Here is a 21839-nt window from a genome sequence, read left to right on the forward strand (position 1 = left end):
ATTGAATTGGGACTCTAGTGACAACTGTGTAAGAGGTTAAATCTCTCATTTTTGAAATTAGATTTGTTTTCCTTTTTTGACAAATGGTAATAATAAATCCTCACAGTAGGGCACAGCATAAAACAACCTGTTAAGAATTGAATGCTTTGTGGCTTTATTCATGGTCATTGTGGTTATTAGGACTTTGAACCATCAGTTAGGGCCCAAAAACTCCACTAAATGTGGCCCAGGATAAGGCACAATAAACCCCTGTGGCAAATTATGCTTCATTTAATTCTACTCAGATCAACTCTCTAAAAAGGATTCAACAACAGATGTAGTTGCTATCATTTTTAGGAGAGATTGATTCTCAATGTTGTAATTTTTGCCCAGTGCAGTAGAATGTTTCTAATTATATTTGTTCTTATCATAAATAATTCTTTTCAACCTAGGTATCTTAAATTACTTCATATTTTTATGTATTATGTAGTCCTTCAGTAAATAAATAAATTGACCCGTTAGCAAACTTTTTTCTTGAATTCCATTGAGGCCTCTCATCACCTATTTTCGTCAGTGACCTGTTTTGAGCCATCCTTATGTACCCAATACTAGGTTTTCAGTCTCCTGATTTTTTCTTGATTTGCTTAATTTCACCCCTCTTGAAGTATAGAGAAGTAAACAGTCAGATGAAAATGAGGGATAGTCAAAAGTATGATGTGATTGTTAACATGTCTTTTGGGTTCGATTAGGATGATTTTTAGTGCGCTACCCTTCTCTGTTTATGAAGATCCTTAGCAGGTAAAGAACACCTCTCTCCTTCTCTCTTCCTCTACTTCTTTTTAATACTTTCCACCAACTACTGAATATGCTAGTTATTAGGATTTAAATAAGTCAAATGACCCCAAAATCAACCCATGCCTAGAAATAAAATACAATAAACCATTCAAGGTTGAGCATCCTTGTTAGTTATGAAGCAGTTCACTATTAGAACTTCGTAGTTTTCATTATTGTTGTTGCAATTCTTGGGCCTTGTTATACTTTTCGATAACATGTACCATTCCATGTGATATATATTATTGACTAAAATGTTATTGGTATTATTATATATTGGTCTGTATACTTTTCAAAGGTTAAAAAAAGTTTCAAAAAAGTAAAATAATAACTAAAAAAAGTCAAAAGAAAAGGCACCTGTGGTTACCAAGCAGTCCATATTTTACAGGAGTGCCCACACTTTTTTGGCTTTGCTACTTTTAAAATGACCAAGTCAAAATGATCTACCAACAACTGTTTTTGGACTTAATAATTCCCGTGCCCTCTACAGTTTATTTTGAAAGGCAGGGCTTTGCAATCTACTCACGTTGCCTTTGCAATGTACCAGTAGATCGCAGTCCACTTGTTGGGCACCCTTGGTGTATTATATTGATCCCTTGAGGTTAACAATTTCTATTTCACATCATCAGTGATCAGCTAAAATACTTTTCAGATTCACCTCCACCCTTGACCCAACTTTTCTATTTCAGTGATTCCATTGAGGTAACTGAACAAAAGCTAAAGAAGACCATCAAACAAATTTTGAAGTGTGACTTTGAGAAAGAAAATCTCACCTATCCGGTGGTGCTACATCCTGCCAACTGTATACTTTCATCAGAGTTTCTGGAATGCATCAGCATAGACCTTGATGAGTTTGTTAAAAACCTGAAAAAATGTGCATCTTTGCTGGTACCAGGAGGACACCTCTTAATGCTTGGAGTAATAGATACAACTTTTATTGTGGTTGGAAATGACCAATTGCATATGCTTAAAATATCTGAAAATGAATTTAGAGATAGTTTTCTCAAAGCTGGGTTCATTATTGATGTTTGCAAAGTGCAGAAACGAGATGCGGCTGCTGGTTACCAGCTTTGTGATTATGAGAGCATTGTATTTGTGGCAGCCCACAAGGTCAATTAATAGCCCCATAGCTGTTCCCAGACAAAGTGATATCATTACAGATGACAACTGAAATCATTAAATATCACTGAAATCATTAAATGATGTCCCAATGTGATTTGTGGCAACAGAAGCAGCTATACTCCCCACCCTCACAATATCATTATGACCTAAAAGGTCTAAAAAAGCAAAAATCAATGTTTTCAGCCCTGCTGATTAGTTACCGATAGCTGCTTGAAAGAAAAGAATCTCTGCGATTTTGATGATGCTTCTTTTAAGACTAAATCAGTTTAATAAATGATATTTGTAATATGTAAAAATATATGTGTCTTTAGTTGTCCTTGATCTTGTTTTCTGGTTTACCTTTTGAATTATTAATTAACCTCTCAATATTTAAAAAAATAAAACAACTAGATACATACCTCTTCTCTCCCTTTGTGTCTCAGAGGTAGCAGTCAGCTGATAAAGAATACAAAACATCTTTTATCAATAGGCGTTCACAAACATATTCATAAAACCAATATTTATTTGATTGGTAAAAAACAGTACATGTATCAACATTACTGGACATACATAATGCATGTTGGAGTCAACGCGTTTCACAACAACATGTGCTTCTTCAGGAGAGAAAAATTTTGTGACTAGTACAGCCTACTTGCACTACAATAATAATTACAACAATAACATACACTTACATTAGTTATCCCATTATTCAAATAACTTTCTTGAAATAAACAAAAAAAATTCTTCTGCTCCAAGTGTAAAAAAAGTCACCGGATGCCAAGTATCCCCTATGTATGATGAACTTTTTGGTAGAACAGGTGACACTGAAATCCAACAATGACCTACCTACAACAGGATTGCACAACCTCATTTAGGTTAACAGCTATGGTATGTTAAAGTCTATCTAAGACAATACTAAAAAACTAAATTAAACAACTATGACTAAAACCACTGGCCATCCATATATAATGGCCATAAACATCTCTACTATAGTTGGGTGTTCAGTTTGTTAAGGTTTGGCAAATTCATCAAACTCAATATTTGAGGTAAACCCAATTGAAGTGTAAGATTAGTCCTCCACTTGTATAGTTTCTTATTTAAGTGAATGTTTTTAGATTTTTTTAGTATTAAACTAGGTGAGAAGAGATACTGCTAGAATGTAAAGACTTTTTCCAACACCACTATCATCGTCATTGTGTCCAATAACCTTAGAACACTGTTCAGGAAGATATAATTTTTTTGGTAGACTAGACTGTTCTGGGATACAAAAGCATGATAAATTAAATATGTAGGGAAACCCAGTTTAAAGTTATGCACAGAGCTTACAAAGTTTTTAAGCTTCAATCAGAAAGTACATCACCTAGGTCTGGAATATCCTGTTCCAAATGTGCCATGCCATGATTTCTGGAATATCCTGTACCAAATGTGCCATAACCGCTGTCTCACCTATATCATCATCTCTGATCACATTTTGTGGGGAAAATGTTCCCAAATATCAAAATTGTGAAACTATTAAATACAATATAAAAACTTGTTTAGTAAAAGATTGCAAATGCATTAATATTCTATTTTTTTTTTTTTGAACAAAAACAGCATTTTAGACAAAACTACAAAAGTAAAAAAAATGTTGCTATATAGAGTAAAGTATATTTCTTAGACAATGTTTTGGGCTTCCCCACACAAAATGTTTGGTTTCATTATCTTCTGAAACCCAAACATTTTGACCTGTTCAGCCAACCTGTCCATGAAACAGATTCATATTCAATAGCTTCAGCTTTTCCCTACTCTTTCCAAAACTAAACAAAACAGTTTTGGCTTCTATTCTCCTATTTATCCTATTAATATTGTGTATTTTGTTTGGTATTCACGATGCAGTCACCTGAATCTCTGCAATCAAAGCATGATGACTCGAGTCACAATGTAATAATATTGGTTGTCATTTTGATGAAGTTGTATAAATAATGAAAAAATTAATTTATCACAAACATTAGAAAGCCAGGATTGCTGTAGTGGGGACCTCTATATTACAATATGGAGCCCAGCTCTTATAAGTTCTACCATGTACATGGTTTTCATTCAGGGGATTTCCTTGACAAATACTTTTGCAATAAACCGGAAATGCCCTTTGGTCATGAGAGTTTGAGGTATCCTATGGAGAAATTTCATGATGCATTTTCCACAGGTAAGTAACGTTCTTTTGGAATTTATAATATCTTCGATTAAACGCATCTAGAAAGTAAAGGAAAAATGTATAATGAAAAGTATGGTATGAACTTCTAATTTGCAGAATGGTCGTATAGGAGTAAGAACTAAAACAGTAAAAACAGGCGGAGATACAACAGAGCTGCTGCTGACCCATGTTTTAGGAAAACCTAGAAATATTTAAACTTGTTATTAGAATAGAGAAATATGCATTACGAGTCTTAATATTAGAAAGACATTATAAAATAAGGACAATCAACCCAACCATAGACGAAGCCTGAATGAATTCAAAATAGGGAGTGTAAAATTCAGCAAAAATGAAAAAAAAATATTACTGTATTTTTTAAATGGTAGAAGACACTTTTAATGGGCACAGTAGGTGTGAAGATCCAAGAACTCAGCACAAGAATAGTGGGAACCCTACACAATGGGCACAATAGGTGTGTATTCCTACAAAGATTGTGGGGGCTGCTTTTAATAAGATAGGAAATCCTCAGATCCAGAAACAGAAAGTGCAGGAATTGTGGGAGCACTTAGATACAGAAGGTATGCAGACCTAGGAACTCAGCACTTGAATAGTAGGAAATCTTCACAATAGGCACTGCCAATTTGCAGAACTGGGAACTCTGCAGGGTTTTTAGAAACCCCTAAAATGGGTACAGCAAATGTACAGACCTAGAAATGGTGTAGGAATGGAGAAACTACTGCTCATATTAGAATGCATAATGCAAAAAAAATGCATAAAGTATCTATTCCAAATGGTGTTGGCTCTTAAAAATGGACACAGCAGGTATGCATGTCTAGGAGCTAAGTTGTGACCTGTGCTATAAACTAAAGGCTGAGCCTCCTCATGCTGGTCTCCCTGGCAGTATCTTCACCCAACTAGGGCTTATGTAGTGCAAGTGGGACTGCCTTTGAGATTAACTTGTGCTTTCTTTCTACAAGGTAGTGACTGCATAAAACCAGCGAAAGGGTCTCATGGTGTTTCCATTGCCCCTACAAAATCTCTATAATTACTGCAAAAATTTTGGTGAAACTTCATACATTTAAGTGTTATCTCCTTTGATATTACACAGTACCCAGATCAACATTGGTTGGTTCCATTTAAAAAAACTCAGATTCAGGCAACAGTCAGATGCTTTGGAAGCCACCTAGGGAAAGACTATCAGAAGTTTACAAGTTAAGAAATATTCAAGGCCAGTCTATGGTGCATCTTTTACTTTCCTAACAGAATCTTTTAGCAACATTTCATGGGATGCTACTGAGCACACTATAGTAGATTTCTGCATTACAACAATATCAAAAAGCAAGTGAAGGTTACATTGATGAGAGATCTTCTAAATACAAATGCATACCAAGATTGATTACCTACCTCTAATTTTATTTTGTCCTGTAGGTCACTTTAAAGGAGACATATTGATTGATATCAGCTTGGGTCCAGCCATTCACCATCTCTATTCAGCACTGGGATATTTCAGAAATATTATCCTTCTAAGGTCTAGTGACCACTGTATTTTAGAAGTAAAAAAATGGCAGAACAGCAGAACTGGAGCATTTGATTGGTCGCATACATCCGCCCTTGCTAATGAGATAGCAGAAAAGAGGTGAAAGATCTTCTGGTTTAGGCTGAATGATAACTTGTATTTCTGAAAATGTGGTAGCACTGGGAAGGGCCCAACATTTCTTTAACAACTAAAAAAAGCCTTTTCAGTTTGTGAAGATTTCTTTGAACCAAATGTTTTTATTGTATGGAAAAAAATAGGTAAAAAATATAATTTAAATAATTAATTTAAACTTTTGGTAAACTAAATGTTACCAAAAGTTAGGAAAAACAGGGCGAGGGAGTGGAAGGAAGAGGGTAAAGCAGGAGATAGAAGAGACAATAAGTATGAAAAAGAAGGGCAGAGGAGGAAAAGTGAGTGTTTAGAATGTAAGGACAGCAGAGGAGGAGAGAGGGGATTGAACGTTAAAAAAAAACAGGAAAGGGAAAAAAGAACGAAACAATGAGAAGAGAAAGATTTGTTGTTTTTTTCTTTTAAAAATATCATATTGTTCACTCTTGCAATGATTCTCTTCTTTCTTTTTCTATTCTACAGCAAATAATACCAATACCCCTTTGCTGAAACAGTAAATTATTAGCCAACTTAGACCTAATATGCTTAATGCCTTACAGAAAATCAGTTGGATGTTGTATTTGACATTGGGGTGTTTTTCTGTATTTTAGTGACCAATGTGAGAACAAGGAAATATTACTCAGGACAACAATTACACAAGTTGTAAAATTTGATCTTAACCAGGAGAATCTCACAGACCCTCTGGTGCTACCCCAAGCTGACTGCCTGGTGTTGGGCTGTTCTCTGGAGGTCATCAGCAAAGACTTTGAAGATTTTGTGAAAAACTTGAGGAAATTCTCAAAGTATCTAAAAGCCGGTGGACACTTGCTGTTTTATGGAATGTTAAATGGCACATTCTTTGAAGTTGGTGGTGATAGGTTCCATGTTGTAAAGTATAATGAAAGCAACTTGAGAACAGCACTCAGTAGTGAGGGGTTCGTTATCAGTCATTTGGAGGTTACGCAAAGAAGGGCTGAGACTAATTTGTGCGATTTTCAGTCGATGGTGTTTTGCACAGCTTATAAAGGAAATACTATTTAGTTAGCAATCAGACAAATTTCAGCATGCCACTTGTATAATGGTAAATTGGGGAGTAGGTCCTGTGGACATAAAGGATACTAACCACCGATCTCCTTCCAATGCAGTCATTTTAGCTAAAAGTTTTAGGCAGGCTTCTAGAGATACAAAAGCCTTGAAAATGTGGTATCTTAAAAAATAAATTTACAGCCTTAATGATTCTTTGAGCTAATAAAAAGGAGAACATTTTAAATATTCAGTTTCCACAACTTTTATTTGTGGTGCTTGCCCCAACTTAACCCATGTTTTGAAGATGCTTTGTGAGCAGTAAAGAATTAAATGTCAAGAACTTTTCTAAGAGGTTACCATCATATCTGATTTGATTCACTACTATCACAGATCTACACTGTAGTTTAGTCTTTGTGAAATAATGAATTGATGACGTACAGCACCTAAAGAGATACAGATATGTAGACAGCCAGACTGGCCCAGGATGTGTTCCCACCTTGGGCTGTGTGGTAGATGGTGTTGGGTAAAGGGGGACCGTCTCCATTTTTTTCCAATGGTCTAGTATTCTAGAGCTCTTCCAGTTTGGGGGCTTTACTCTTAGTATGACAACTGTTTTATTCTGTTTATCAGAAATGCTAGCAGGGATTTCTGCATGATTTGGGGCTGGAAACAAGTTACTTTTAATATAGGGGAATCCTTGAAATAACTTTTAAGTCTTCAGGGAACCCCAGCTATAGTTAGTATATCCCCAGCTCACAGTATATTATTGTGGTGGTCAGAGGGAATATTTTTGTCTTACATTGCTGGCCAATGGGAAGAATGTCACCCTTACAGATAGCCAAAAAGATCATTGGTGTCACCTAAACTGGTAAACTGGAGGCACAAACTGGTAAATGCTCAAGGAACCCCCAGTAACCTTTGGAGGAACCCTGGTAGAGAAACGCTGGGTTAGTGTCTTGAAGAAGACTGAAAAGTGTAGCAAATATGCAGATATGGTAAGTGCTGGGGTAAGCATCTCTAAAGTTCTTTTAAAGTTTCAGAAATTGATTGCACTTTTATCATTTTCATATCACTATACAAAGCTCTAACAAAAATGAATCCAATATAATGCACATCCCTTATTGAAATCATACAACACTGATATTCTGGAGTCATAGGAAATCAGAAGCAATAAACAAGGAAAAGTGAAAAAAAGAAACATTTCAAATAATTACAGCAATAGCTTCCAGCACAGTAGCTGACATTGTTTGTAAGGTGATGGATCAGTGTTTTGAGTTGATATTTCATGATAAGGTCAAGAGCTGGCTATAGTGTGGCTATGTCAGTGAATACCACATTTGACACATGTATGCAAGAGTACTTGCTTATTTGATCCAAAAAGAAAATTTCTTTTTTCTTTATATACTTGAATATTTACGGGTCTACATAAAAACCAGTGTAATGCCCTGATCAGCATCGGTCCTCACCAGACACCAGTCACCCAATCTAACACCTTAGTCTTCACCTTTAGTAAGGGGAGACTGGTTGCATCTCCGAGCACTCGGTTGCCCCCAGGACTTACTGCGCAAGGGATGGTGTCTGGGGATGGCCTTGCAACAAGCCAGGAGCCCACAGATAAAGCAGTACCAAGATTCAAAAAGAGCCAAGTACAGAATACAGAGCAGAAGTCATACACAGAATATCCGTCCACCAAACGAAGTACACAGGGGCAAAACACAAGCAGAGTCGGGGTCACAGGCAAAAGGTCGGTCCAGGCTGCATACAAACGATAGGCCAGGAACAGGCAAGGTCAGCAACAGTAAATCAAACAATATATACTACAACAGGCCCTGGGGACTGGAATCAGAAAGGCTACGAGGGGGTGCTGAGAAGGTCCTGGCTTTGCCCACAAAGAAGAGAGCCAGAGTTATGAATTACCACATTTATTCAACATATTCCCCCATGCACTTGGTACAGCGTAGTTGCAGCTTTTCTATACCGCTCAAATAAAAGTAATTTGGTTGGGCCCTCAATGTCCTCAAACTGTTGCCCTTTCAGGTGTTTCTTCAAATTCTGGAACAGATAATAGTCCGAAGGGGCCAGGTCAGGTGAGTAGGGGGGTGGACCAGTTGGAAACCCAGGGTGTTCAATTTGGCAGCCACAACGTTGGACGTGTGCCCAGGTGCATTGTCCTGCATAAAAAGGATCCCTTTTTGGTCAACTTTTCATGGGGTTTGGTCTTAATTGCCTCCTTCAGCTGGTCCAGGAGTTTAGCATAATACTGTCCTGTGATACTAGAGCCCTGAGGTAGGTAGTCCACCAACAGAACACCGCCTTTGTCCCAGAAACCGACACAATGACTTTTTTGGCTGATTTCTAAGTTCGGAACTTCAGAAGCAGGGACCATTGTGGTGCTATTCCTTTGACTGTTCCTTGGCTTCAGGATTATAGATGTGGAGCCAGGTTTCATCCTCAGTCACTAAACTAGCCAAAAAGTCCTGTGAAGCTTCAAAATGGGCCAAAATGGCTTTGAATGCTTCAACTCCTTCCTTCTTCTGATCACTGTTCAAACATTTCGACACCCACTTCACTGAAAGCTTCAGAATGTCTTGGATAGTGGTGATAACAAACCCCACACACTCCCATGAGATGTCAAGTATCTGGGCTATCTTTTTTGCAGGTATTCAGCGGTCCTTAATAATCAGCTCATGGACAGCATGCAGGTTGCTGGGTCAGTTGAGGTTTGGGGGTGCCCACTGCGGGGCTCATCTTCAACGGTGAAATGCCCAGTCTTGAAACGAGATATCCATGTTTTGACAAAGCTGTAGGAAAGACACTTCTCCCCCAATGTTTGTGACATCTCAGTGTGAATGTCCTTTGCTGACTTTCCCTGGAGAAACACAAATTTCATGATGACTCGTAACTCGAACGACGTGAAACTTGCTTGTGCCTCTGCCGTCACAGCTTCTCACTAAAAGAAAAAACAGTTTTAAGAATTGCAAAACCTGATATTTACACAGTTACATACTAAGATATTAGGCTGTCATATGCCCCCATACTAATTTTTCTATTTCATCTGGAAGGGGGCAAATCCAGGAACTTCTCAGCACCCCCTCGTATAAAGCCCCATCAGCCAATGGCAGTGCGGGACTGAGTCAGGAGCTGATCAGCATCTAGAATCCCCTTTAGCAGTGCACAGCCTAACAATGGATGCTGGGCATGCCATAAAATACATCAGGCTGCACAACTTAAGAGAAACAGGGGGTGCTGATACCTTCTCCTGGCTGCTTCAAATGACATCGCTGGACTGAATAAACAGTGTTGTGATGAGGCAAACCACGAAGTCGCCAGACATATCAGCATCTCCTAACACCAAGGCACCTACTTTTACCTAAGAACACAGGAAACCTTTTTTCAAGTTTAAAATGTGCCCATCATAGTTAATATTCAAAACAATATTCAACAGGAATGCTAAAAAAAGTAAGGTGAATATATACATCCATGGTGTGCTATTTTTAGGACATTTTTTTAAAGAGAAAAAAATGTAGAATTATATTGGTTCAGTCTGTATATCTTCTTCCCCATTTTCCACCATTTTGGTTATGATCTTTTATGCACGATTGTTGACCAGTGGATGATAATGTGTCCCCATGGTAAAATTTGTAACATGTTTTCAATGAGAAACGTTTCATATACACTTTACATAAGGACACTACTGGAGCAATCTACTGGTACATCCGAAGCATAAACAGATTTTTTTTTCTAATAACATTTTAAGGGCAAAATCAGTTTTTTCAGTGTTAGGAATCATGGTTATCATGATGGTGGTTTGCATCCATTTTTTTGATGTGTTTATCACTAGGGTGGTGATAGTAAAATTACTCTTTGGCAACAGGAAAAGGTACCGAAACAGGTGACAAGTTCAGGATTGGTTAATTTTAATGAATGACATCAGCTCCGCACTGGTGGAACCAAAACTGCAACCACTTGCGACTTTATATGCTTTGTACTGTTTGTTCTTCTGCCAGTTGTGCTTTAGATAATAAATGTCCCAGCCAGTCCACAGTCTGACTGAAATCTAGCTCATGACGGTGCCATTTTCTGTCTGTTATCACCAGTGGTGGTGTGCTTTGTATTGATGCCAGGGCCTTCTCTCCTATTGTTGCCCAAAGTTTATTGAATTCTTCATCCAGACCCAACATGTTAAGTTTAAGCCAAAGATCAAGCAATGTCTCTTTTGCAGCTTGATTCCATTTCCAATCTTATTTCAACCCAATTATAACATTTTCAAAACTAGCATACTTTTTAGCAACACGTTTACATTTTTACATGTCCATATGTAACTGGGAATCATTTCTGTAATGTTATTCCATTAACAGTAATGTAAAAAAAAGGTGGTGCATTCTATGAGCAACAATGAAGAAACAGAGTAGAGGTGAATAAAGGTCCTAAAAGAAGAGCAGAGGAATAGAAAGGAGAACACAGCCAAAACATTAGAGGCTAAGAGAATGAAGCAAGGGGAAGTATATAGAGGATAATGAGCCTTATGCCTGCCTTTAGTCTATAGATAAAGTGCATTTGATAATTATATTATCAGTAAAATCAGTAAAAGACTGTAGGATGTGCCAAGGAAACTTAAGAAATTTCAGAAACTCTCCCTCATTCTTTTTGCAGCAACTCATATACCCAAAATCTACATGAAAATCTACACAAAAAAGCATGTATTTACCACAAGAACCTCAATAAGTTCTAAAATTTTCTGAAGCTTTAATAAATTAATGTTATGTATATTAAAAGCCAAAACAAATTTATTCTACTCCATTATTGCTCACATTGCTATCAGCTGAAACTGCAAAGTCAACCAAGGAAAAGTCACATTCTGATATTATTAATCTGCATGCATTAATACTGACTACAGAAACAAATAAAAATCATGTACTCGGTACCAACATGACTTCAGACTGCCAAGGATCCCTTTATAGGAGATACAATATAACATGATGGATCCTGCCAAGAATAAAATCTACCATGTAGACGGATTTCACTCTAGGACTTTTCTTGAGACTTATTGTGCCAATAAACCTGGAATAACCCTTGAAGAGGAAAGCGTTAAACTGATCATTGAGGAGCTTCATTACTTTTTTAAGTTCGGTATGTATGCTTAAACCTAGATACATACACGTCTTACTTCACACAAGTCTAATCATGTTCATGAAATTACACATGTTGTTTGAAATCCTTCAAAAAATGTACAGATTTCATTAAAATGTATTCTGACCATGTAGGTACTTATCCAGGCACTTGTTATAGGGTAACAACTTTCAACTTTCAATTTGAAATCCTATGTTGTCATCTTGTTTTATGCTCCCCTGCTAGAGAATACATTCTTCCTTGCTGGCACATTACCTAAATGTGGACAAATGATGTGCAGTTTTCTCTGGAGGGAGTTCAGGTGCACAGGAAGAGATTGAACAAGGCTAGTGGAGATCAGTTGCAGTGAGATTCAAAAAAAGTAAAATTGTAATGGAAAAGGAAACATGGTGATTGCTTTTGCTGCCTTAGCAAACAAAATGTACTACATTTGAGATAACTTCTGCTTTAGTGACATATTGGAAACTGTTGTAGGGGAGATTAAATGAAGGAGAAGTAGGTGTGGTATATGGAGAAAAAAGGCGATCTCTGTAATAAAGCACATGCAATAAGGTGAAGATCAGAAAGACAGTGATGTTTTGGGGAGAGTTACCACTTCTTCATGCCCTGCAACACCAGAAAAGAAGAGACACAATTTCACTACAGGGTTACTGCCATATACAGTACGTAAATAGCAATTAGAGTTACCATTGGTGGTATTCATGCACCCCCAGTGTATAATAAAAGGGCAAACTTACTGAGTGGTTAGTAGGATAAATGTAAGTAAAATAGATATCATGTCTCAAAGGCCACACTATAATTTACCCAGAGGCCACATCCCAAATATTTGTTAGAAAACAGCACTTCTGAACCAAACTTTCAATGGTAAAGGTTTTTGTTGATAGGCATATGTATGCCATATACACAGAGTTTGGTTGTAGACACAGACAGCAATTGCTACAGGGAAATGTGGGGACTGTGAGGACCTTTTGGGTACCTCCACCCCTTCTTCATATGGCATTGGTCCCGGAATGTTTGTATTCTTTTGCTGCTATTTCGTGCATGTCCAAGGAACCAGAAAATATAGGAACTGCAAGGGTTTGGATTGTGCCCTGAATTGCACTTATGTCTCACATGATTCCTGAAGAAGTAAACGCAATCGTTCCACGAAACGTGTAAAGTTCAAAATGAGACAAAATTGTCATGAAGCTTTTTGAGCTATTTTTGTATTTTTCATTGCTATAAATAAAGCTGCTGGCATTTTAGAAATTGTTGATACTGGTATTATAAATTGTTAATTTAAAGCCCCAGATGTCCTCCTTTTCTTTTTTTGTTTGGAGGGTAAATTTCAGTACAAATTGGATTTTTCAAATCTGAAGCTTGTGCAAATGGTACTTACAAAATAAAGAATCATGCATACTGACAAATAATATATATACTGTATTTATAGATATATATATTTTTTTTTCTTCCCAGCTAACATTAAAGGAGGAACACTCATTGACATTGGCTTGGGTCCCATAATTTTCCATCTGTATTCAGCCTGCGAGTATTTCAAAGAAATTATCCTCCTGAGGTTTAATGATCACTGCATCATAGAGCTGAAAAGATGGCTGCACGATCGTACTGGAGCTTTTGATTGGACGGACGGCTTATCATATATATCAGAAAAGGAAGGAAGGAGGTTAAGTATAAGTCTAAAGGATTTTTCTGTGGATGTTTTTATGTAAATTTGCAAAGGGAAACAGAATCGAATAAAAGTTTCTGCTAACAATCAAATTATTGTAAGAACTGGGGGTGATTTTGGCAAATTGTATTTGTATGTATGTATAAAGTGTGAGGCGTCATAGAATTTGAGGATTACATGTTGGAATGTGTTTAGTGAGATATATGAGGGTGCCATGGAGTGAGATATTGGGCCTGATAAATTCAAGCTCTTCAAAGCTGAAGAGGATACACTTTCATCAGTGAAGCTGGGTGATCCAACAAACCTGAAATGGATTTCTTCAAACTCATTTGCTAGCAATTGTCTTCAATTCTGGACCCAATCCATTTCAGAATTGCTCTATCACACAGCTTCATTGATGAAAGTTCAACCTTAGAGAGCTTTAGGAAATCAGGCCCGCTGTGTGGACCATATACATATGGGTGTCAAGGGATTGTTAAAGGTTTAGAGTGGGTATTATGGGGTGTAACCAGAAAGTAGAGCACAGCCTATTTTTTTTCTTTGGGGTTTCCTAAAAATTGTTTGGAGTCTAGCTGATTTCTAATTAAGGCTCTGTCAAAGAACCCACAAAGTAAACTAACGGGCCGGCTTATCTGTATTGTCTTAACTCACTTTTTCCAATTTGTAGCTCCCAGTGGGAAGAGAAATCTTTGAAGCTGAAGGAGACAATTAAACACATCTTGAAATGTTACATTGATAGAGAAAATATCACTGACCCACTGGAGTTACCCCAAGCTGATTGTCTGCTGATTACAATTATTCTGGGTGCCATAAGCAGAGATGAAAATGAATACATTAGCAATCTAAAAAAGTTCACCAAGCTGCTCAAACCTGGAGGACAACTGCTAATATATGGGGCCCTGAATGCAACATTTTACATGGTCGGCAAAGAAAAATTCCACACATTTACATATGATGAGAATTTCATCAGAAAAGCCGTTGAAGGAGAAGGCTTTGTCATCAACCATTGTCATATTCGGCTAAGAAAAAAAAAGAGTGGCCTGACCGATTATAAGGCCGTCATTTTTATCTCAGCCTGTAAAAAATAGCTCATTAGGAAAAATACAATAATGATATTCCTAATATATCTTATAAGTGATTATAAATCAAAGGAGCAGTGTCTTGTGTAGGGAACTTTCAGTGTAGGCTCTTTCCTGTGCAATAGAAAGCTTCAAACGTATTACTTTTGGTGTATACAAAGTCATATCTGCATTTCAGTGTTATAGGCAACTTAGGGTTATGGTAACCTTAAAGACCATCTGAAATTTAAATTTAAACTCATTAAATACATTTCAAGTGCAATTTATAATGAAAAAAAAAACAATTGCTTATGATACAACTAATTTGATTGAAAATGCTTGGCCCTCAAAGATTCTCCACCAAAAAATGATTGATGGGATTCACTGCTTTATACATGTTTTAGCAAACTAAGTGTCATTAGGTATGCTTTGGATCTAATAAATGAAATGAATACATTTATTAGGATAATGAATATCTTTTTTGGGTTTCTAACTTTTTTTTTTCTGAGTATGCTGATTTAGGTTTTTGGTTTGAACATTCTTGGTACCAAGGTGTTTTTGCCTGCAATCACCTGAAGTGACCCCAGATTTAAATAACGTGGGGGATAATAATGGTAATCCTTACATCTGATAAAAAAAGTGGGCTTACATGCTTGTGAGAAAGTGCTGCTAATTATATTCCCAGCTTTTGATGTACTACTATGAAGACTTTAGTTTATGATAGATGGCAAATTAAACTGATCAGCTAACTCGGAAAAGTCAGGATGAGCAAACAAGCCTGGGTTTGGCTCCTGTTGGGAAGGGGCGATGGGTAGTCTGCAGTTTTTTAATGCTATTCAATTTCCTGATCTCAAATTTAGCAGCAAACTTCAATACATTCAATGGTGGATGTATCTAGGTTTTGAAGTCTGACAGATTTTAAAAGATATTGTAAAAATGAACATGGAACTGCCATAGGGGACTAACACAATAAAAAGCGGTCCTCTTTTTCATGTGACTTTGAAGTGTGAGACACATTGAAAACCATAACCCCACATTCCATGAACAAATCCCATCCCTGTCTTTTCCAATAATTCCAAACAATTCAAAATATATACTTCAGGTGAGTGTTAGCAGAAAATTGTTTAGCATCAGCACATACCTCAGCATTGCAAAGAGACAGAGACAAGGCTCAGCTCAGCACAGGGTTCATGGGAACACTTCACAATAGGCACTGCAAACATACCATGGGGTGGTATAATAAACGTAGAATTACAAATGTGTCCAGGAAATTACATTATTCTAATCATGTGCTATGTGATATAACAGATCATTTGGGATGGTTTCAGTTTTAAAATGAAATCTTGGACATCATAGGGCAGTCTGAACTCATTTTTCTCATCAGTTCACCTTTAATTATGGTGTTGGTGGTTGTGGCCCTAGAGTGGTTGTTGGTGGTGTATTTAACCCTTTTTCTTAGGAGTAAGTGCCTGAAACAGGTCAAAAATCCAGGATTGGTTCATTTTAATAAACGCAATCCACTGCACACTGATAGACAGTGTAGTGTGTTTGGGAGAAGCAGCTGCACCTGCCAAACTGAAAGTTCTCTCTGATATATCACTTGAGTTTGGACAAGACAGAACCTAAATGGCATACTCAGAGAAATGTGCTTTAATAACCAGTTTCTCAGCCCTGTAATCTTTTGGGTTGAGTATTAAATATAATTTCTGCTTTGGGGCAGAACAAACAAGGTGATACTATCTGCCCTATCGGATCTTGTAACTTTTGTAATACTCTACTACAACTAGACCACCAACAGCACCTCCACTGTTGTTCTCTCTTGTAGCTCCTCCAGACTGAATAAATGTGTGTCATCACATAGCTCTCCTACCCTATCAGCTCTTCCTGTGATTCACATAAATTACTTGTCTCAATTTCCTGAATAAAATGATTACTGTTTGCACACAGAGGAGGTGATTGAGAACCTGTACTCTCACGGAACGTGGGTTTGAATGAGGCAACTCAAGGCTACCCTGGCTCAAGGGTAAAGTGTCATATTCACTGTCTTCATCTCCCTGTTGTTAATGCGATGGTAAATCCACCAGCCAGTACACAAGAAACAAAGCTGGCTGGTAGAAATCTAGCTCTTGCTACCTAGTGAAAACATGTATAATGGTACAATTTCAACATGTCCTATATACATTAGTTGTGGTGTGATTTGTAGTGGTGCAGGTACCCTCTTGCCTACTGCTGCCTATAGTCTGGTGAATTCTGGATTCAGATCCAAGAGGTTTAGTTTGAGTCAAATATCCAGTAGTGGCTTCTCGACTCTTGTGAGGTCTGCTTTCATTAGTTTCACATATTAAAACAATCAGTCCTATTTTAACCCAAAAGGTTTATAAAAAAAGTAAAAGAGAAGACGGGGAACGGGAATTACAGAGAAGAGTTGAGAGAAAACAGTAAAGAGTAAAAACAGAGAACATGGACCAAGGAAGGTTTAAAAAAGGATAAAGAACCACGTCTCTTTTTGATCATTTGTTAATGTGCATTTGACAATTGTATTATCAGCAATAAAAGTAAAAGACTTGGTAATACAAACTGTATGTGAAAAGCTTTTTTTTTAAATGTTAAAAGTGCTAGAGTTTAGGAAACTCCCCCTCTTTTTTTTTTGTAACAAATCACAAACCAATTTTATCACCAATTAATTAATAATTGTAATTTATGTTTACTATTCCAATTATTGTTTTATTATTTTTTGTTTATATGAAAAACATTCAAAACAAGTACAGCAGTACATTAAAATGTTTTTTTTGTACCCTCTTCTGAAGCTTTAAAAATATATTCTAATTATTATTGAAAGCCAAAACAAATTTATTCTACTTCATGTTTGGTCACATTGCTTTCAGCTAAATCTCCAGTCAACCAAAGAAGAGTTTCTTTGTTAAAATATTATTCTGCATCCATTAATACGGACTATGGAAATTTATAAAAATGAGGTGCTAGGTGCCAACATCAGATTACTTCAGACTGCCAAGGATCCTTCTATCAGAGATACAATATTGTAGGATGGATCCTGCCAAGCATAAGATTTACCATGTAGACGGAGTTCACTCTAGACTTTTCTCGACACCTATTGTGTCGGTAAATCAGGAATTCTGTTTGAAGTAGATAAATTTAAACTGGCCTTGGAGGAACTTCATTATTTTTTCAGGTTTGGTATGTATGCCTAAATCTACATCTAAACTTCATGCATGTCTTATCAAATTGTTTAAAATTCTTTGAAAATGTGCAGGTTTTATTTTCTCAAACATGGACCAATGATGTGCAATTGTCTCTGGAAGGAGTTTATGTTCCTAGGAAATGGATAAATGAGGCTATTGGGGATCATTTGTAGTGTGTAAAGGGGTAGTGAAGACAAGAATTTGATGAAAAAAGAAACATAGTGATTGTTTTAGTTGCAAACAAAATGTGTTGCTGCTTTAGGGGCAGAAAGTTTAATCATATGGTATTGAATATGGAGAAAAAAGACCATCACAGCACCCTTTATGAAAAAAAGTGAGTCCAGTGCATTTAGGGTCCTTTTACCAATGAAGGGAAATCCAGTTTTCCCAAAAATATCTCCAATTATAGATAGGAGGCTGAGTTTTCTGTTCCTTCAAGTTATTCTTTTTTATGACTCCAGTTCCATACTTATTAAATGTTTGTCCATTGTGTTACATTATGTTATTAAATTATTTAAATTACATTATAATCTAAATTATTCTAATCTAAATCTTTAATTATAAATTAAATTATAATCACTATTATTTAATCTATTGTTTTATTATGTGAAACAATGAACTTTGTATTTGATGCTAAAGGTGTCAAGGTGAGATGGAAGTAAAATACAAAGTAAAAGCATTAATAATGAGAATATATAAATATATACTGTATAATTTATTTTTTCATCTTAGCTAACATTAATAAAGGAAGGCTCATTGACTTTGTCCTGGGCCCATCATCTTCTATCTGTGTTCAGCGTGCGAGTATTTCAAAGAAAATTTACTCCTGAGGTTCAATGATCACTGCATCATGGAGCTGAAAAGATGGCTGCACGATCTTAGAGGAGCTTTTGATTGGACGGAGGCCTTAACATATATAGAAAAGCAAGAAAGGAGGTTGAGTATCAGTCAATCAAATCACCTCATTGCTGTAATGTTTTTGGTCTAAAGGAATTTGAAAAGGGGAAAAGAATACTCACGGTTTTTAGAGGGGGAGGTTGACAAAATGTATTTTGATTTTTTTTTTTTTTTGCCATACTAAAGTTCTTCTCATTTTCCAAGCTAAAGAGGGATTGTTATTGGCACAAGAAAATGTCCAAGATAATCTTAATCTTAAACCTTACTGACCCAGTGAAAATACCCCAAGCAGACTGTCGGCTGGTTACAAACATCCTGGGTGCTATCAGCAGAGATGAGAAAGATTTCATTAGCAATCTAAAAATGTTTTCCAAGCTACTCAAACCTGGAATACAACTGCTAATATATGGGGTGCTGAATGCGACATATTACCTGGTCGGCAAAGTATAAATCCACGTCTTTGCATATGATGAGAATTTAATCAGAAAAGCCGTTGAAGGAGAAGGCTTTGTTATCAACCATTGCCAAGTTCGTCCGAGAAAAACAAAGTGAGTGACCTGACCGATTATAAGGCCATCATTTTTATCTCAGCCTGTAAAACGAGAGAACAGATTTTTGAATTATTATGCTGCTGTTGGTATTTTCATTATTATCCAATAAATAGAGTGGTTGGGAATATATATGTGATATAATGTGGTGAGCTTAAGATAATAAAATGTAACAATACCTTGATAGGTAAATTTGTACTGAATGCATAGGTTGAAACGTTAATATATGTGAGCCTTGAGATCTGGGAAAAAAGAAAGGTTTATTACCATGTTATATTAATTATAGATAGAGTGGTAATAGTAATAATTAAATATCCATTATAGAGATAGTTGTTACTTAATCCTATCTGGTATAAGGTTCAATATTTTTGCTCAAATAGATGATGTGCAGTAATGTGTCAGCTGGGGAGTAGTGTCCACATGACATATAACACTCTTTTTGCTGAAGAATCACTTTTGCGTGATGGTATAGAGGTGGGTTGGGGGTAGCTGTTGGGCGGGGTGTGTCTGCTTCTAATTGTTTGGAGAAGGGCAACTTCGGTTGGTGTGACAGGCAGGCGGACGGGCGCGGGTTTGGCTCACAGGAGCGAGATGTGCAGAGGTTCAGCAGATCTCCTCCCCAGCCATCCCCCAATATCCCCCACTCGTCTAACTGTTGGGATAAATAGGTTTAAAGGTTTAGGCTAATTAAAGAACTATTAGTTTATTTGGGTATGTGGCTGTTGGCCATTTCATGCTTTCATAAAGGGGGAACTCTATGTGAAATCAGAGCTGGATATAGATATTCCTGGGGAGAGCTCAACATAATTAAAGTTAGAATGATTTGGACTTAAGACTTTAAAGGGGTTAATAAGTTTAAGTTTAAAGATGAGCTACAAAAAAAAGGAATCAAGGAGGGAAAAAGTATTGCTTTTAAAAAAAGTCCTCATATCTTTAAAAGGAACTCCGAAAAAAAGATTTCAGCAAAGATTAGTGCTATATTCGAAATCTTGTCATATGTGAGTATTATGTTATATCAAAATACATATAGATACTCTATTTCAGTGCCATTACATACTGTCCCAATGTCCCATTGATCATTTGCATGAAAAGTAAACAAACATTGATAATGACATGATGACATGAGATTACATGGTTGTTTCCTTGATTTGACAACTAATCTTAAAAAGATACATAGATTGTAATGCGCCTGGGCACACAAACCACAACCAACTCCAGATATCCTTGAATCAGGTTTATTCAAAGCACAGTACTTTGGCCAGGGCGGATCCCTCCGCCTGTAGAGACAGACAAGCTGCGAGCAGGACAGCAGCCTCGGCCATGCTGCCTGTTACTGTGGCTGGGAACCCCAGGGACACCGCGGGCTCGCAGGGCGGGTAAGTTCCTTACATAGATAAGTCTATAAACTGGTTAACAGAGAAAGAATATTAACATGATTGAAAAAAATACGGTTGTTTGCCTGGTTTAACTACTAATCTTAGGATGATACATAAATAATTATATAAATTCATTAACATAAGAACAATAAACAATGACATGGTTGAAACAATACATACATAATTGTTCCCATAGTTTGACAACTTGTCTTAGAGTAATATATAAATAATTATTTAAGATAATCATCATGAGAGAAATAAATAAATTAAATTGGGGCATAGATAACTGTCCTACTGGTGAATGTAAGTGATAGAAAGTATCCTCAGGTGACCTTGTTGAGCTTCAGTCTAGTCTGGCATCTAGAACTGGGTAGTGGGCAGTGGGCAGTGGGCAGACGGCAGCAGTAAGAGCAGGAGGAGTAACACAGCCATCCACACTATGTCCCAGGGCCCACCGCCACTGTACGGACAGTGGGAATGTCATTCATCTAAATAGCTACACCTTCTACACAATCAATAAAGGATGATGGCCTCAAGCTGTATTGCCGTCCTTGCTCTGTCTCAGGGCCCACTGCCTCCTCCTCCTGCTATTGCTGCTTCCTCTGCCTGCCCAGTACCCAGCTCTAGATGCCAGACTAGACTCAAGCTCAACAGGGTGTTCTTTCCCCGGTGATTCCGCCAAGTCCATTCTGTTTCATGTGGTTTTGCTACTAATATACTTTTGAGGTCAAACACTTGTTTACAGCTGTTTTTTCCAGTATTATATAAGACAAAATAAACTGACCTTGTTTGGTAAGATTTTAAAGAAAGGCTACTCATCAGCTACTAAGTCAGCACTTTGGTTTTATCAAACTAACAACATTCAAGTTGCAGTAACTAACCACTGCTAACCAAAGAACTATATGTGTAGTATCTTAAAATTCCCAAGCATGCAGACCATTATAAGTAACAAGACACAGTTGAAGCAAGTCCTAAAGCTACAATGGGTCGTAGTTGGCAGGACTCCAACCTGCGCGGGGAAACCCCAATGGATTTCAAGTCCATCGCCTTAACCTCTCGGCCACAACTACTGCTCAACAAAAGGCCTTAATGCATCAATCCAAACTTGCTTTTGCTATGTTGACCTTTTAATATAAACCAATGGTCACTAAGCCAATTGGTTTTCTTTTGCATAAACAAAAAGCTGCCGTTGATTATTATTAATATTATTAT

At 37.0% G+C, this 21839-nt stretch overlaps 1 protein-coding gene and 1 non-coding gene across 2 annotated transcripts; one reads left to right on the forward strand and one right to left on the reverse strand.

Annotated features, from left to right (window-relative positions):
- Positions 1-3942: 3942 nt before the first annotated feature.
- Positions 3943-6906, forward strand: LOC140329953 (nicotinamide N-methyltransferase-like). Its single transcript, XM_072410342.1, has 3 exons — positions 3943-4093; positions 5510-5717; positions 6338-6906. The coding sequence occupies exons 1-3, from the start codon at positions 3943-3945 to the stop codon at positions 6765-6767; spliced, it is 789 nt and encodes a 262-aa protein (XP_072266443.1). The 3' UTR covers positions 6768-6906.
- Positions 6907-21615: 14709 nt separating this feature from the next.
- Positions 21616-21697, reverse strand: TRNAS-UGA (transfer RNA serine (anticodon UGA)). Its single transcript has one exon. It is a non-coding gene; the product is annotated as a tRNA-Ser (tRNA).
- Positions 21698-21839: the final 142 nt, after the last annotated feature.

The sequence above is a fragment of the Pyxicephalus adspersus genome, chromosome 4 (assembly GCF_032062135.1).
Source record: "Pyxicephalus adspersus chromosome 4, UCB_Pads_2.0, whole genome shotgun sequence".
Taxonomy (NCBI): domain Eukaryota; kingdom Metazoa; phylum Chordata; class Amphibia; order Anura; family Pyxicephalidae; genus Pyxicephalus; species Pyxicephalus adspersus.